General features: G+C 40.4%; 1 protein-coding gene across 2 annotated transcripts in view; it reads right to left on the reverse strand.

The window, feature by feature from the left end:
- Positions 1-18,554, reverse strand: part of RNGTT (RNA guanylyltransferase and 5'-phosphatase) — a 113,881-nt gene that overhangs the window by 11,119 nt on the left and 84,208 nt on the right. For both annotated transcript variants that reach the window (XM_035109413.3, XM_035109415.3), the window contains 2 exons: positions 7,282-7,382; positions 694-760 (listed from right to left, as the gene is read on the reverse strand). In XM_035109413.3, coding sequence (XP_034965304.1) covers positions 694-760; positions 7,282-7,382 — 168 coding nt within the window. The remainder of the gene's footprint in view (positions 1-693; positions 761-7,281; positions 7,383-18,554) is intronic.

Consider the following 18,554-nt stretch of genomic DNA (forward strand, 5'->3'; position numbering starts at 1 on the left):
TGTTGCAATATGCTTCACTTTGCACTAACATGGAACTGCATTTGCTATTTTGTTGCCTAGTCACCCAGTTTGGAGAAATCCATTTGGAACACTTCACAGTATCTCCCTGCACACACACATTTTTGCTTTTTTAAAAAAACCAGCCTAAATGATTTGGTGAGTTCTGTAAACTTGGTCACTACAGTGGACCAAATGGATTTTATATAGCATATATAGTACATAATATTATATTTGAAGGTAACTTTTATATAGCATTTTGAGACTGAGGCATAAACGAAAATACCTCCCATCAAAACTTCTATCAGCCCCCAAATGCAAGTTTGCAGCTCTACAAATCAGCAAGAACCGCAACATTCCAAGAAAACAATAAAGCTCATGAATGTTTGAAAACATCCACCCGCTGAAGTACCGAAGAATATATATATCAAATGTTTACAAATGTTACATTGCTAATATATTCCATGGCTGAGAAACTTTGGCAAATATTTTTTTCAACTTTAGTAGAGATACAAGTAAGCAATCACAAGAGGAAGTGAGTACTAAACTCACAGAAACAAAAATTTGTAGTAAATATTATTGCAACTAAGGCAACAACACAGTGTTCACTGCTTCAGAATATGTTAATGAAGGCAAAAAAAATTGCACTGAAAGAGTTTGACCAACACACACAGAGAGACAGTTCAGTTCTCTTACCTTAATTTGTGCAAAAGGAGTATCTAAACTTCCAACATAAAGCAGTCCAACATTATGCGGAAGAAGCCTAGAAAAGAAAATGCATTTTAAGAAATGTCTATTCAGCATTACATGCATTGCTAAGAGCAGTAGAAATGACTACCGGTAAATAGACATAAGAAAAGCTGGTTTCTTAATAATACAATACTCCTGTTGCTGAAAGCAAGTACTGGTAATGCAACGGTAAATCAATAAAATATCCAAGACATTTTTAACAACAAGAATGTCAAAATAATGACGCATGCGCGCGCACACACACAATCAACACACTGGAAAAATGATTACATTTAGTGGAATCCCCCCTTCTCCCTTGCCCAAACTGTTCTGGGGGGTTGAGGAACCCCCTGGAATACAACTGGGGGGCCACAGGGGAAGAGGAGAAATCCTATTGCACAAGGCAGGTGTTGTCCACTGTCATCAGCACATATGCTGATTCAGAATGCACAAGATGTTCTCTCTTATTGTGGTGAATACTCCTGCCTCATGAAGTCTCACAAGTCATCTAAAAATTAATACTATAGACCAGGGCAGCAAATGTCTGAAATTGTATAACTTTATCTTCATCATTAGTAACATTTGAGTTTCTCACCAGTATCTGTAAACATGCAGTACAATTACAATGCTAACATTGACATAGATACAGTATTATAGGTTTATTACAACCCAATCAATATTAGCTACTCAGCCTGAAAGCATTAATTCTTTATCCAGTTTCTAGCTACAAACAGAAATGTCTTTACCAAAGCAAAAAACCATAAAAAGTTCCTATCAACATTAATTTTTATTTATTTTTTGGCTAGTTAGAATAAGCTTGCCTCTATAGATTGCAGAAGTACCATTTTAGCAATAAGTCATCTCTAAAACTTTGGATGCTTTATTTTGCTAAGTCACTCTCATAGTAATACATTCATTAGGACAGTTTAGAATATTTCCCTAAACAGTCTTTCCTCATCCTACCCAGTTGAAGAAGTTGCATTTCTTTTTGACAAAATAAGCACATTGTGTCACATAAGTGCCATTTAAAGATCTATTATTTCAAATTACTTCACAAATTGAATACTGAAAAGTGCAACAAGTCAGCAGTCGATGCTCTAATGATCAACATTTCAAGATAACTTAAGGTTTGATGGACTTCTGCAGAGGGCAGTATTTTCCTGAAAGGGCGCACTCATACATGTTTTGTATGAGTGTTTTATTCAGCAATCCAAAGCATAATATTAAATAGTTTTTTTTATAATAAGGAAACACCACAAGGTTTACTTCTCAGTTACAATGGTTGCCTCTTCAGTTTAAGACAATATTCACAGGAGATCAGCATGAACACTTGAGGTTGATAACAATTCAAGTTTAAGGGAAATTGTAATATCATTGTTTATTATTGATAAACAGAGGACAGGTGTTCGTTGTTATTTATTTAGATGCACCCCTGGAGAGTTGCAGGTTGTTAACAGGAAGCAAATGAGTATGTGTCATAATTAGGGTGGACATTGCCCAGATGTTTTCTGCAGCACTTTTAAAAATGGTTTAGTATTGCCATTTGCAGTCATTTGAACATTTTCTATAAATATAGGCCAGTTGGTTAACCTTTTCGTCAGTTATTGTTTCATTTTTATTACAGTTTGTGAAATATGTGAAAAATGATGCCTAGATAATGCTGTAGCATGTCCTTACCCGCAACTGACAGATTTCCTATAGTGTGTTGAGCATTTTGTTCCGCCTATTTATAAATTATTCAAATAATTGATCTTCTCTTATTCCTTTGGGATGGGATTGTGCAGCCTAATCGCCACTGCTGTTAGATTCCCCCCCCCCCCCCCGTGAACTCTCAATTCTCTCTCTCCATTTCATCTCTTTGTAAAGTTGTTTTTATCCAATTGAGGATTCGGGATATGGAAACTATTCATGGGGTTTCCACAGTATTTAAAAGTGAGTTTGGACTGACACATTTCAATTCCTTTGCCTCCTCTCTAGTTTATGAATGAGGTAATAAAAATGCTTTTGAAAAAACAGCATTTGAAATCTTCCGTATCCTTGTATATTTTAGAAGTATATTCTAATATCGTCCCTTTCTCCTGTCTCCCATGACTCAATACTTTATTCATCCTAATGGCTACGTCCTCATAGTTTATATTATTCTAATCCAGACCTTTTTCCTTCCTCAGTGCAAATGTATCAAGATAAATGTATTTGTGCACATGCAGTCCAAAAAACCTGTAGGTTTTGGCTGCAGTGTTGAAATAAGTTTTGCTATCTGTAGCTCTGCCTTTTGTGTAAGTAAAGTACTGTTGCAACATAATCCTTTGCACAACTTCTTCAAATGCAAGTCTTGTATATATCCACTTGGCAGCACACCCAGTGCATTTAACAATGCCATGTGAATCTTTTGTTTTTAAGGTCTTGTTTTAACTTGCTGTTGCTGTCCCTGTTGGAAGCCTGCTATTTTTGATATCGAAAGCTCTGGTCCGCTTTCTCCACTAGCCTGTGCTGCTCCAAAATTACAGAAAATATTATGATGCAGTATGTGTCATTTAGGAACAGATTCTTAGGTAAGAGCAGGCATAGGCAACCTTGGCTCTCCAGATGTTTTGGAACTACAACTCCCATGATCCCTAGCTAACAGGGCTAGTGGTCAGGGATCATGGGAGTTGTAGTTCCAAAACATCTGGTGAGCCAAGGTTGCCTATGCCTGGGTAAGAGGAGGGTATTCTAGGGCAGGGATTGAGAAAAAGAAACACAAAATTTGATAAGCTAGTGGAGGTGAAAATCCCATTAAAGCAAATAGAATATTTATATTAGAGTTGTCGTGCCATTCACGCAAGACCTTCCACTTGTGCAACCAAACTTCCCCTCCCTTTCTTCTCCCCATGTCCCTCCCCAAAATCTGCTCCCAATGGATGAGTAAAACCCACAGGGCTGTGTGAGGCTGCTGCTTCAGGTGATGGAAGCCCTCACTGATGCCCTGTGTTCTCCACCACCAGCATTGGTGTTGGGCAAAACATTGCTGGGCAAAACCATGCCAAAATCACACAAAAACTTGTGAAATGTTCAAATCCTGCCTGAAATCAGCACTTATTCTGGTGGTGGGATGGGCAGCGCATATGGGAGAACGGTATAGGATTGTATCTGGGTATACCGTGACACCCCCTCCCCATTTCCTGTCTTAATGAGGCTCACTTATGAGTTTTCAAATCTTGGACTAAGCAGCTTTTTATAAACTCATTTTGTTCCACATGCACTGACAAGGACAATCACTTTGAATTTAGGGGTGCTTAAAACACCTAGGAAACCAATTCAGCTGGAAAAATATGGAATAAACTGCTATATTAGCATTACAACAAATATCCTTCTAAGTTTACTGTGCTTTCAATTAGATAAGGAAGAAAAGAGAATAATTAAAACTGAAATGCTACATTCACTAACCAGGAAGTAAGGCCCACTGAACTCAATGGATCTGTTTCCGAGTAGACACGTACAGAACTACACTGTGAGATGCATGCAAAAAAAATTATCCAAACGCATGTAAACAAATAAAATGCACCTATCAGATGGTGCCTGATAACTGATTGTTCAGTTTGGTACCATAATGACCTCATTGTACTTGATTGAGGACTTCTACTTAATTTAAATTATTCATAATCAAACTGTACTACAGAGAAATTGCCACCTCAGACATCACCTCAAAGATCTAACTCACACTGGATGATAATAAACAATTTCAATCTTTATTTTTTGCTTTAAAACTGGTCAATGAGATAATAATTCATATTTCACTTGGCCAATTAAGATTCCCTTCTCAATATTATCAGTGAGTATCATAAGTAATCAGCCTTTAAGGGTATTCACAGTATTGTGCATTCCAATTTGTTTCACACCACTGGAGCAAAACAATTTACATTCCTCATTGCAGAAAGACTCTAAGATGACATTAATTCCCCAGCTAAATGCTGGTCCAACCAGGTCACTTGCTCTGCTCTGGGATGCTATAAAAGCAGTAATTTGTGGCCTGTGTGTTAATAATGTTGGCATGGGGGGGGGGACCCAAAAACTTTGGGAAACGGCAAACTCAGCTCAATTAACGAAATGATGCATTTAGAAAATAAGCATGAAAGTACACAGGCAGTAAAAAGTCATACCCTAATCCATTGCAAAAATGTATATTTTTATTCTAATTGATATATAATCTATCTAGCACTGAATCATTAAATTATAGCATGAGCAATACAGATGGAAACCCATTTAAATCCATAGCACAGCCCACACCCCTACATTAACAAAAAGTAGTTTTCTTTAACAGGACAATGAAAAAGAAAAAAGCATTGAGTGGCTAGTCACTAAAAACATGCACTTTCAGAAATGTACAGGCTATAACTAAATCTGATACTTTGTAGGAACTTATTTAAAACTACAAGATAAGAAAGCAAAATGTATTTTTATAAGCCCAATTTGACACCAGACGTTAAAATCCTAAATTGCTAAGTATAAAATAAACCTTTTCCCCATCTGAGCTGGAAAACATGGACATGCACTTTAAAAAATGTTAAAGATACTGACATTGTTGGCACCCCCATCTAAGGAGGTGAAGCATACCTTCCATACTAGTGGGGGGATCATTCTCCCACAGCTATCCAACATTTGTCCAGTGTGTCTGAAATGTTAAGTTTATTTTTAAAATTCCACATACTCAAGACTGATTTGGTTGCATTCTTCACTGTCTCTTCTGCTTAATTATACACTGCAGTAGTGAACAAAAATGCTAACAGGTTGTTTACTGATGCAAGTTCAGTAGTCATCTATGAGGTAGTACTTGTGCCCTTCTCTTGAGGGGAGAGTTCTCCCTTTATACATGCCTCAAGAGATAGATGACATGAACCTTTCTGCTCAGTTCCTACAGGGTGCACAGAGTGACCACTCAAAGATCATCACTTGCAAGGAAGAAGTTGTTTTTCTTCTTTGAGTGAGAAGTCCATAATTGGAGCCTTAGGTGCCAGATCCCGGGGTTGAGTTCCAAATACTACTATGTGTACGCACAGAACCATATTATTATGCCTTTATCATAGCAAAACTGGTCCCTGAGAATTCTGTAATATTTTGCAAAATAAAAGGTTTACAGTGCTTGAACAGAAGCAGATATTCTGCAGCAATAAATGAGTATTTATCAACAATTACTGTTTGATAAGTTTTGTAAAAGAAAATCATTTCAAATAATTAAAACTAGCTGGTTACGACGTTAAACATTCACATAAAAAATTGAAGTTATTCCAGTTCCTATATTACATACACATATGTAGTTTAGCACTAACAAAAACAAGTATATGATTTTTCACATTCATTAGAACCACTATTCAAGATCATTTGTATCCTTCTATGACAAACCTGCAGTTTATTAGGCTAGCTTATTCCTACCACTGCTATTATTTTAAAGAAACTGACAGTTTCTTTCTTCCTTTCCCTAATTTGAATGAAATATCTTCCACGTAACTCTGCCTTTTCATCATGTCAAGGTACACACTTGATTTTGGCAGACCAGAATATAACTTTTCTAATTTTAAGACAAGTAAAAAAGCTACTTGGGATATTGCAATTTTAGCAAACTTAAGAATCTGTGATCTCTATACATGACCTCCCCCCAAAAGGTTATTAAACAAGAGCATTTCTTGCATAGCTCTAGAACAGAATGAGCAGATTCTTTGCTGCTCTAGCGTATCAAATGCTAAAATGATGAGCCCCTCCACTCACACTTTCAAAGCACCTTCCCATAATTATTACAGAATGCTTCTTTGTGCCCATCCATTAAAGCCGAGTGCATCCAGCCATCCTTTCCCAATCCTTCCTTGTACCTTGAGAAGGCCAACTTAAAGCCATTGGCAGGGCTTGAAAAGAAATCCACAGAGCCTAATGCAATATCAGGACTAAATAAATAAATCACTATTCCATGATTGCCTTTCTACCCTCATCCTGAGTGAAAAGCCTTTTTCAGCATGGGGGTCAGACTCCCTTGTGGCTGACCTTGTGGCATGACAAAAGTGGGCAGGGCAAAGTTTTTGACTTTCCCCTTTTCTCTGCAAGCTTCCGTGTTTGCTGGGTGTGCCTCTAACTCCTCTTTAAGCTGTCTCTATCCTCCAGATAGGCTTGTTCTTTTCTAGTGTAAGAGCTGTGGTTGCTTTTCCTTTGTGAGCCTTGCTGTATTTGCTGGCATTGATGATGTAGCTACTCAAAAGTGGCTTTCTAAATTTATAAATTCTAAATTTCTAAATTAACCTGGTACAAGGGAAAGCTTTGTAAGAGAAAACCTGAGGGGGGACAACTGCGACAGCAACACATAAAATTGCATTGCTGCTTGGAATTAAGCATATGCTTCCTCAAGGCTAGAAATTATTTGGAACCTACAAAAAGTCTGAAGATTTGCTAAAGAGGAATCTTGAAATGACTCTTGTCTCACCCAGCTTCCTCATCTGTAGCCCACTTGCCTGCAACACACCTAATAGTACACAGTCCACTTATATATAAAAATGAGGCTAAAAATAAGATGAATGGGAAGAGTTTACATACCCTTCTCCACCAACTCTTGTTATTTTTAGACGAAAATCCACCGAATTCAGACTGGGTGGCTTCCATTTCAAAATGTCATCACATCGTCCCGGCTTGTATTTCTTAAAAAAAAAAAGAATAAAAAATTAAAGGAATGTTGCTTTGTTTTTAAGCCAGCACTTGATAGCTTGTCAGATATTTCAGTATGGCCATGTCTATACTGTAACATCCCAAAATTCATGCCTGGTGCTTTAACATGAAGCAGGAAGTAAACAGACCTACTAGAAGATGGCAACAAGCTATATGGGATTTTACAAGCCTCTTCTGTAAAATTTATGTTGCCCCTATGATTCTTCTTAATCTGCTATTTGGGGATCAGTGCACACAGTTGTCAGGTGGTCCAAACAGTCAGACGTACTAAATGAATTAATGAAATGACTGAGTTGCCCTCGCCCTGCCAAACCCATTAAGTTACTAAGCAAAACATGATATGGCTAACGATGGATATTCATACCTTTATCCCAAAGCTGGTTTGTTATAAATGTAACACAATATGCGATTCAGAAAGGTAACAGGATAGTAGTAGTAGTAGTAGTAATAATAATAATAATAATCATCATCATAATAATAATTTATTATTTATACCCCACCCATCTGGCTGGGTTTCCCCAGCCACTCTGGGCGGCTTCCAACCGAATATTAAAAACAGTACAGCATCAAACATTAAAAACTTCCCTAAACAGTGCCGCCTTCAGTTGTCTTCTAAAAGTAAAATAGTTACTTATTGCCTTGGCATCTGCTGGGAGGGCGTTCTACAGGGCGGGTGCCACTACCGAGAAGGCCCTCTGTCTGGTTCCCTGTAACCTCACTTCTCGCAATGAGGGAACCGCCAGAAGGCCCTCGGTGCTGGATCTCAGTGTCCGGGCTGAATGGTGGGGGTGGAGACGCTCCTTCAGGTATACAGGACCGAGGCCGTTTAGGGCTTTAAAGGTCAGTACCAACACTTTGAATTGTGCTCAGAAACGTACTGGGAGCCAGTGTAGATCTCTCAGGACCGGTGTTATGTGGTCCCGGCGGCCACTCCCAGTCACTAGTCTAGCTGCCGCATTCTGGATTAATTGCAGTTTCCAGGTCACCTTCAAAGGTAGCCCCACGTAGAGTGCATTGCAGTAGTCCAAGCGGGAGATAACTAGAGCATGCACCACTCTGACGAGACAGTCTGCGGGCAGTTAGGGTCTCAGCCTGCGTACCAGATGGAGCTGGTAGACAGCCACCCTGGACACAGAATTAACCTGTGCCTCCATGGACAGCTGTGAGTCCAAAATGACTCCCTGGCTGCGCACCTGGTCCTTCAGGGGCACAGTTACCCCATTCAAGACCAGGGAGTCCCCCACACCTGCCCGCCTCCTGTCCCCCCAAAATAGTACTTCTGTCTTGTCAGGATTCAACCTCAATCCGTTAGCCGCCATCCACAAATTATATCTTCTAAAGAGAAGAACAGGGGTCCCCAAACTACGGCCCCCGGGCCAGATGCGGCCCAATCGGCCTCCCAATCCGGCCCGCGACGACCCCCGCCGCCCGCTGCCGCCGCCTGCTCTTACGGCGCGTGGCGCGGCGACGATCAGAAAAATGGGCAAAAAATCGCCGAAAATCCATTTTGCGCATGCGTATGGGCCTCTCCCGACCCAGAAGAGGTCATTTCCGATGCACTTCCGGGTCGGGGGAGGCCCATACGCATGCGCACAAGCGATTTTCGGCGATTTTCCCCCCGCCCGTGTGCGTGTGCGCATGCGCACGGGCGCGCACTCCCCCGCCCTCCGGCCCGCTGCGCGCGCACTCCCCTGCCCTCCGGCCCGCCGCGCGGTCGGCGCGGCGGGCACCGGCCCACTGCGCGGTAAGTCTGGGGACCCCTGGAGAAGAATCAGCTTTCATAACATTGTGATTATTGCAAAATCTTGCATAAGTGTGTCAAAATAGGGATGGAAGTTTGAAATTCAACCAAGTCTAGAAAAAAAACATTCATGTCATAAGGCAAGCTGAAATTGGGCAGGGAGAATCATTTTGCAAGCATTTTTGCCGTTTCAGGGAGGAGTCATGAAAGTGACTGGAATTCTAAGCAGTGTATGCATAAAGTTAGAACTCAATAATGATTTCATAGGACACAATGTGAATTATTGTAGGAGGCCACAAGTCAGTGTTTCAACAGCTCTGGCTCTAGCAACAGCTTCCTCAGTAACACCCACAGCAGTTTTAACAACTGCCACCACCTTCCTGTATGGGAACAAGAATATACCTTTTTATATATATAAAAAAAATTTTTTTACTTTACTAGGTTTACATGACAAAAGCTTACATATCAAAATTCATTCCACGTACCTATGACATTAATTCGGGTTGGCTTCTCCCCTTTCTATCCAATTCCTGTAAAATGCCCACTTATTTGTGATTTTTTTTTTGCATTTATTTTCCCATCTATCCTCTACCACTATCTGTGCAAATATTTAATAGAATCATAGTTGGAAGAGACCACAGTCCAATCCCCTGCCAAGCAGGAAACACCATCAAAGCATTCTTGACATATGGCTGTCAAGCCTCTGCTTAAAGACCTCCAAAGAAGGAGACTCCACCACACATACATACAGTAGTACCTCTACTTACAAATTTAATGCGTTCCGAACGCACATTCATAAGTAGAAAAAATTTGTAAGTCGAATCCCATAGGAATGCATTGGGAGAAAAAATTCGTAAGTTGAAGCAACCCTATCTAAAAATTCGTAAGTAGAAAAAATCCTATCTAAACTGCATCCAAGATGGCGGAGGGAGCTCCATTCGTAAGTAGAAACATTAGTACCAGTGTACTGTACGTATTCAAAAACAGAGTCATTCCATTTTTCCATATTCCATTTAGGTTTTTCTTTCCATCCTAGAGCAATATCTGCCATTCCAGCTAAAATCATGATCTTATACAGCTCTTGGTTATTACTTTTTACTTTATTATTTCCCAGTATTCCCAAAAATAACAAGTCCCTATTAATTTCTATGTTTATTTGGAATAGTCCAGAAATTACCTTTATGATCTTTTGCCAATACAGTATTCCTTAACCAAATTGCATTCCCACCACATCTGTGAGTATAGTCCTTTTTCACAACCGCAATGCCAGCATTTGGGGCTAAGCCCTTTCACTATATACGCCATTTGTTCTATACCATTTTAGTAAAAAAAAAACCTGCTTAATTCCTTATACTTTTCTATTTTTCTATTTTTATATTCTTCATCATTTCTTGTACTGTTCCTTCCTGCTCCCATTTGATCTGGATTATCCTTGTCATTCTGTCTTTGTCTCTTATCATCAGTTTATATATCAGCCCTGCTATCCCTTTCTCCGTTATTTGTCTGTTGTTCAACACCATATCTATTTTCATTTCTGTCCTCATTGTCTCCTCTGTTCTTCCTGTTTTTATTAAATCATAAAGTCCTTCCACTTTCAGCCAAAATTGTTTTCCTATTTTTTCTAAAAGAGCTATGTTTGTAATTAAATTCCCTTGTTCATCAAATATATTGGAACAAGAATACACCTATAACCAAACACACCAAAATGTAGGTTAATGGAACAGAATACTCTTGGAGGAGCCACATGTGAACACAAAGAGAGCCCTGCTAAAGCAGACAAAAGGCCTACCTAGCCCAGAATCCTGTTCTCATAGTGGCAATCTATATGCATATGGGAATCCTGACAGCAGGAAATATGCACAACAATACTCTTCCTCATTTGTGCTCCCCAACAACTGATATTCAGTGACATATTCTGGAGTTGTCCACAGCTATCATGACTAGCAGCCCCTGATAGCCATTCTCCATAAATTCAAACCCAATTCAAAGTGTTTAAATAGCTCAGGACTGCAATACCTTGGGAATTCTAGGAAACAAAAAACGTAGTGCAGTTTTGAAATCAGAGGTTAAAGTCAGTGCTGTTGTGAAAGGTTCAGTCATCTTGATTCAAAATGGTGGCAAACATAACCAAACCTGCTCCTTGATCTCAGAACCACCATGTAAATTTGGTTGTGATATCTTACTAGGTGTCCAAATGCATAAATAAGAGACAGAGAGACAACCAACTTTCCAAAATATGTATCAGATGCAGTCAATTTGTTCCCCCAGCAAACTAACAGCCAACACATTGTGATGTTCTTCCCTGGACTCCAACAGACATTTTTGTTCCTGAATTTAACTTGTTTGAGCATAGTCCTTTAATTCCATCTACTAAATATTGCCAGTCACAATATTCAAAGTCATTATTAAGAATGTATCCTAACAGGCACTACCCAATTTTCTGGCAAAAGCCTACCCAAACTCATTTACATGCAGTAGTTAAGTCCGCATTTTTGCCACATGAACTACCATATTCCTCTGAGTCCTATTTAAACAGCTGTTAGGAGATTTTACATGCAACATGACATCAAGTAATTAAAACTGTTGCTTGAACATTATTACTGTAACATTACATTAGTTAACTTGTATGCCTGAGATTTCTAACCTTAAAAATTGAACACAGTTATTCATTTTATATAGTCCATGTAGAATTTCAGATAAAAAAAATGAAGTGTTCAACTTGACTGGGAGAGAGTAAAAGTTCTTATACTGGAGGTATGCTATCTCAGTGGAAGAATTCTGGGGCATTTTATAAGAGTTTATACAGAACTCTGGGTAAGGCTGCCAGGATATACTATCACCATTCCTGAATGAAAATTCACTTATTGCTTCTTTGTGGTTCTGCATTACAAGTGATGGATAAACTGTCTTCCACTTTCTTGAGCTTTCTGCTGAGGAGCTCTTAATACGTTTCCAAGGAACCCCAGGATTCCTCAAAGCAAAGTTTGAAAACCACTAATTTAACAGGCCCATTTGCTTTTAAAACAAACAAAATCACCCAATGCTGATACCTGAGCGATAAAAGACATTGTAGAAAAGATTCATCCTGACATTTTTAGATATAAGGCTCTTTAGTGACACAATTCCTGCCAAGAACTGCAGTCTCTCCATTCCCCCTTCATAATTGCTAATTATTAAATGTTATGTTTTAAATTCTAAAAACTGTATTATTGTAGACATAGCAGTAGCTGAAAACTGTTGTCCAGGCAATGCCAATTCCCCAATCCTCCTATATAGTTTTCCTATGCTAGCAACTGCACTGCCAGACATAACTTCTTATCAGTCTCATAGCTACCTGCAGGTTATTTTTTGGCTTATCCATGTCTTTTGGCTTATCAATGTCCTGCTTTAAAAAAAAAATCACACACTACACATCAATGTGAATGTTACTGATATAAAAGTATCCCTGGTGAAGGTAAAATTGTGTTGGAAGCCCTATAGTATGCTATGGCAGGGGCAGCCAGCATGGTGTCCTCCAGAGGTTCTTGGACTACTGCGCCCATAATCCCTGACCAATAGCCATTCTGACAGGGGGTGATGGGCGCTGTCATCCAACCACACCCGGAGAACACCACATTGACAGCTCCTGAATGACGACAGGCTTTAACAAGAGAGCACAAACAATGTCTGCTGCCAAAAGCCCCAGTGCCAGGGGCCTTCAACCACTATGAGATTGCTGGGGATCCTTCCCTAGAGATCCCCTTCTGCTTTAGCTTTACCTTAATATAAGCTTTTTGCCCCAAAATTTTAGATCCTTTGTGTATCATTCCCTTGCCCCATGGCTTCTAAAGAAAATTACGTATTTACTTTTCCTCATCACCAACTTCCCTAGAATTTATCCAAATAGCCAAAGTTTTATTACATAAACAGAGTTATTATGATGGGAAAACAACATGTTAAAAGGTGTTTTCTTCAACTGAGAACTCTCCATTGCACCAGCAATCAAGGCCAGCCTTGAAACTAGCTTTAGCTTGGGTTCTAGAAGTCTGGGCAAAAGAAACCAGCCAAATATGGGCCCCACACTTTCTTCTTCTTCTTCTTCTTCTTCTTCTTCTTCTTCTTCTTCTTCTTCTTCTTCTTCTTCTTCTTCTTCTTCTTCTTCTTCTTCTTCTTCCTCCAAATAAAGGCCCAAAGGGGTATTGATTTGGTGGCAACCACTTACCTCCAATGATGTTAGAACCCTGCTGACTTCTGCAATGCGTTTCCATATATCTCCATCTAAGATAAAGCATATTGAAGCTTTATACCTCTGGAAATATTTTTTTAGATTGGAAGCAGAATTCCACAACTAGAATAGCACTCCTGGGATTTGGAAATCCAGGAGATTAATCAAATCATTTAGGCTGAAAAATATTTTGGACAAGCATTTTTTTCTGCTTTATTATCTAAACAACAATTTGCCCATATACCTACACTTATGACAGCTAGTCTTAATCAGCAGCAATCTGCCTTGGATTGCCATTGTCCTTACCCTTTACTATCTATGAAAGGAGAGTGGGAAATCACACACAAGATAAATTACTTCCTCTCAAAGGCTGAGCCATTACCATGATTACCTAATTTGCCCAACCTTCCAGAAAGACAAAAGCCAAACCTTCCATTCATTAGTCTCCCTTAGTCAAGACCCTTTGGTCGGCGGTTCGAATCCCCGTAACAGGGTGAGCTCCCATTGCTCGGTCCCAGCTCCTGCCAACCTAGCAGTTCAAAAGCACGCCCAAAAAGTGCAAGTAGATAAATAGGTACCGCTCCAGTGGGAAGATAAACAGTGTTTCCGTGCGCTGCTCTGGTTTCAGTGTTCCATTGTGGAAGCGGCTCAGTCATGCTGGCCACATGACCCGGAAAAACTGTCTGCAGACAAATGCCAGCTTCCTCGGCCTGTAAAGCGAGATGAGTGCCGCAACCCCCAGAGTTGTCTGCGACTGGACTTAACTGTCAGGGTTCATTTACCTTTACCTTTTTGAAACATGCATTTAGAATATAACTGCAAGAACAACATCCAGATGCTTATCTTAAAATGAAACGGTCAATTCAATAATTTCTATTGCCCTCCCATACCTTTCCCTCTGGCTTCAGGTAGGTAGTCGTGTTGGTCTGACACAGTCTGGGGGGGGGGGTTGTCTAGTAGCACCTTATAGAGCAACTAAGTTTGTTCTGGTATAAGCTTCTGTGTGCATGCATGCTTCTCTGGCCTCACACACACACCAGCACATTACAGGTTAGGAAGGTTAATCTTGAGGCCATCTTTGGGATCTCTCCCCAAGCCTGTGAGATGGGATTCTGTAGAAAAAGATAATGCTAAAGCTGTTGAAACAGTCTCTTTGTTAAGCAGTGCTTTTTTCTGGGAGGACGCAGGGGGACGCATACCATACCCCTAAACATTTTGTGAATCTAAGTTCAGACTCATTGAGGGGGCAGTATTTCAATATGAGTAGGAAAATGAGAGCACCCCTAAACATTTTTTAGAAGAAGAAAAAAGCACTGTTGTTAAGTTAATGGCTCTAGCCATGTCTGTTAAGTATATTTTTGCATAACTAAAGAACTGCACTTGTGCGGCCATAGAAACTAAAGAGCTGGAGCTCTTTCCAGAAAGTGGGTTGAGGGAGGGAGGCCTTTTCCTGGCTGGCGGGTATATCATTCAGATTTTCAGAGTCTTGAAGTTGTACAAAGCAGCAGGAATTTTGAACTGTGCAGGGAAGAGACAGTAGAGGCTTGACCCGCTTTCCATGGGCGTAGGCAGGGGCAGGGGGGGCAGCTGCCCCCCTAGAAGCAGGACCGCTGGCCAGCCTGCGCTGCCGCCCGCCGCCATCTGGGCTGGGTGGCACCAGGGCACCTGGCTACCAGGGCCGCTGTGGGGAGGACGCGGGAGGCGATCCTCCTCTGAGGCCGCTGCTGCTGCGCATGTCTTCCTGGAGCCGTGCAATGCAGCACGGCTTCTGATTGGCTGCAGGAAACTCCTGCAGCCAATCAGAAGCTGCAGGCGCCTCTGGGCACTGCCCATTCCTTCCTCCGAGCGGGAGGAAGCGGCCGAGAGCGGGAAGGAAGCGGCAGCGGCATGGAGACTGCCTCCGCCGCCCAGACCAGCAGCATGGGCTCTGCGCCCCGCTGAGACTGAGGACGCCAGCGCTGCCGAAGATGAGGCGGCGGCAGCAGCATGAGTGGGCTTTTGGGAGGGGGGGTGCTTTTGGGAGGGGGTGGGTTCAGCCAGCCCTGCACCAGCTGAAATCAAGAGCAGCTGTGTACTGTTTCCATGGCCCTTAACTTGGTGGTCTGCTGTGACCTGGGGGTGGGGGCTTGGAGAGGAGTTAGACACCCACCCTGCAGCTGTACAGTCCTCCCACGGCAACCACTTGAGGAGGAACACACATGCATGGGCTTGAGCCCGCCCACGTTCCCACTTTGTGGCCTCCCGCACCCTTGCCCCCCCCCCTAGTTTTGATCTTGGGTACGCCCCTGACGCTTTCTGAGCTGAATCCAAAGCTATGGCTTGGGGTGGGGTCCTACAAAATTAATGGGGAGCAAGATTTGCTAGAATGTTCAAGCCAAAGACCTTCCATCCTATGCTAAGCCTTTATATATGTATAAATAAGATCATATAGCATGAAGATACAAGGATCTGAAGTGATCTTCATTGTAAGAAAATGAAAAATTATGTATGTAGTGCCACCCCCTGAAATCTCTTACACTGCTCAGAGATTAGGTTGCACACAATTTTATACATTTCAGAGATACAAGGTCTAAAAAATTCAATTTAGTTTTGTAGTTCTTAATGAAAGGAATCACAAATATATGATTGTGCATTTTGCATCTCTCTTCCTCATATAAAGGAAGGAGGTACGCATTATTTACTGGGATCTTTTAGGAAGTTTACTGTGTGTCACAGGGAGGGAAGTGATGCATTTTAATGCATCTGCTTCTGCTTGTGGCATACTGTATAGGGAAGCTAGTGGGTCTAGAGACTTGCTCATTGTAATCCTCATGGTAGATCGAGTCTGTACTGTTCAGAATGTCAGAAAGAGAAAAATGAACACACCTGATTTTAAAATAATGTCTATTGTGCCAGTAATTGCACAAAGTATGATTGAATTTCATCAGTTAGAAAGGATTATGTACCTTTATCATATACATCAGCGATGTCCAACACGTTGATCGCGATCTACTGTTCGATCCCTGTGAGGCCTTGGTAGATGTCTAGTGTGCTTTTCCCTTCCCCAAAAAAAGCTCAACAACTTTGAGCTGAACCCCCAAAAACAGGGGTAGATCACCGCCAGATTTTAAATTTGAAAGGAGATCGCAGTGTCCCTGGAGTTGGCCACCCGTGATATACATGAATAGTCGGGGGCATGTAAAAAGTTTTGTTGGGTTTGCAGGGACTCCAAACAACAATGGGGAGCTAATAATATTTAGAAAATTACAGTAGCTATTACAGCTTGGGCTTGCACCACTACCTTCAAGATTATGTGTCTAAATATCTTCTGTACTTCTGCAAAGCCTAGAGCAGGAGTAGGCAACCTAAGGCCCGTGAGCCGGATGCAGCCCAATCGCCTTCTAAATCCGGCCCACAGACGGTCCGGGAATCAGCATATTTTTACATGAGTAGAATGTATCCTTTTATTTAAAATGCATCTCTGGGTTATTTGTGGGGCATAGGAATTCGTTCATTTCCCCCAAAAAATATGATCCGGCCCACCACATGGTCTGAGGGACGGTGGACCGGCCCACGGTTGAAAAAGGTTGCTGACCCCTGGCCTAGAGGTTCCCCCTAACCTGCTGATATCAGCCTCCTCTGTGTTGATGGCACTGACAGGCTACATAAAAAGTGACATACAGAGAACTGAGTGCACTATTCGTGTATACACTAGACTTATCAAGACTTTGAGATATTTCCATTGTTCCTTAGTCTTTAGGCAAAAAGCATGTGATCAACACATTTTTATTGTACATTATATTTGTAATTACAGCAGTTAAATGTCTGCTTCTTACGTGGCATAATTTAAACTCAAAGCTCAGGCCTCATTAAACATCTCATTTCAAAAGCCTACTAATAGCTTTTCTTGATATTCCACTGAGCATGACAAAAACATGACAAATTTTTCTCCATAGCTACCTTCATTTAAATATTATAATTAATCCCATTATGTATTTTATATTATAGGATAGGTTTTTTGTTTAATTGTCCCAGTCTAAACTCTGTTGTAGCATTCGAATAACATCTGTAGTAGTTGGTAGTAAGAATCGAGACCACAGATAATTAAATATTTATTTATACTTTTGGCTTTGATAACAAACTGACAAGTTTTGGCAATAAGTTAATAATGAATATGTGAAATATGGAGTGGATGAGAAGTTGTATGTAAAACAAGAAGATATTCTTTATTCTATTATATTAGATAAAAACATTTCTTTATTTTAGTTGATTTGTTTTATATTTTTGTATTAATGGATGATGAAGAATGTTTATTTTGTTTATTTCAATTAAGCAAATAAAATTATATATATATATATATATATATATATATATATATATATATATATATATGAGTTCACAGCTGAAAACCTTCAGATTTAAAACAGCTACAAAAATTATCAGTGTTCATTTTCTTAAGCATCGTGGTTTAGCCAGTGGTCCTCTATCCCATCTCATCATTAAGACAAATGTCCGTAGGAACAGGAAGAAACTGTTCAGTAAGAGAAAGGCTAGAAAACAAGATGAGTGCCACCTTAATTCCAATGCCTAGTCTGATACTCCTGCTGCTTTGAGATAAATGAAATAATCAGCAGGTAGGGTAAATGTGTTAGTATCGTTAAAAACTGAGTAATTAAACTCCATTCTAATTTGATTTGCCAGTTTGCCAAGCACTCTTTCCCTGAATTATGAATAAGGTTAAGATCCAACAATCCTGTGCAATGCTTCCCAGTTTGGTCATTAATTGCATTAGTTAATCCCCAAAGATGAGGAGGGGAGATAAAGTTAAGAAGTTATGTTTGGGTTATAGAGTTGGTTAAAGTACATAACACGCTGACACCCCCCCCCCCAGTAATTAAAACCACTAGTGGAAAATGGCTGCATGATCTACTGCCACCACAGAGTGCAAATTCAGTCATTGACATATTCTTTATCTTTCTGAAATATCAGGCTGCACACATATGCAGGGCTCTGGGAGTAACTGTAGACTATACTGCATGGCTGACCATGTGCTCGGTTGTACAGCTACAGCTATGAATGATGCCACTTTATCTCATTGTAAAAGTGACTAATAAGTATTTTCAAGTTCACCATCTTCAGCATTAAGAAAGCCTTAAGAAAATGGCTCTGTGCATTAGTTTGCCACTTTGCCTTAAAAGTGACTTTTTCAAGCCAGTATCA

This window comes from Zootoca vivipara, chromosome 3 (assembly GCF_965207765.1).
Source record: "Zootoca vivipara chromosome 3, rZooViv2.hap1.1, whole genome shotgun sequence".
NCBI classification, from domain to species: domain Eukaryota; kingdom Metazoa; phylum Chordata; class Lepidosauria; order Squamata; family Lacertidae; genus Zootoca; species Zootoca vivipara.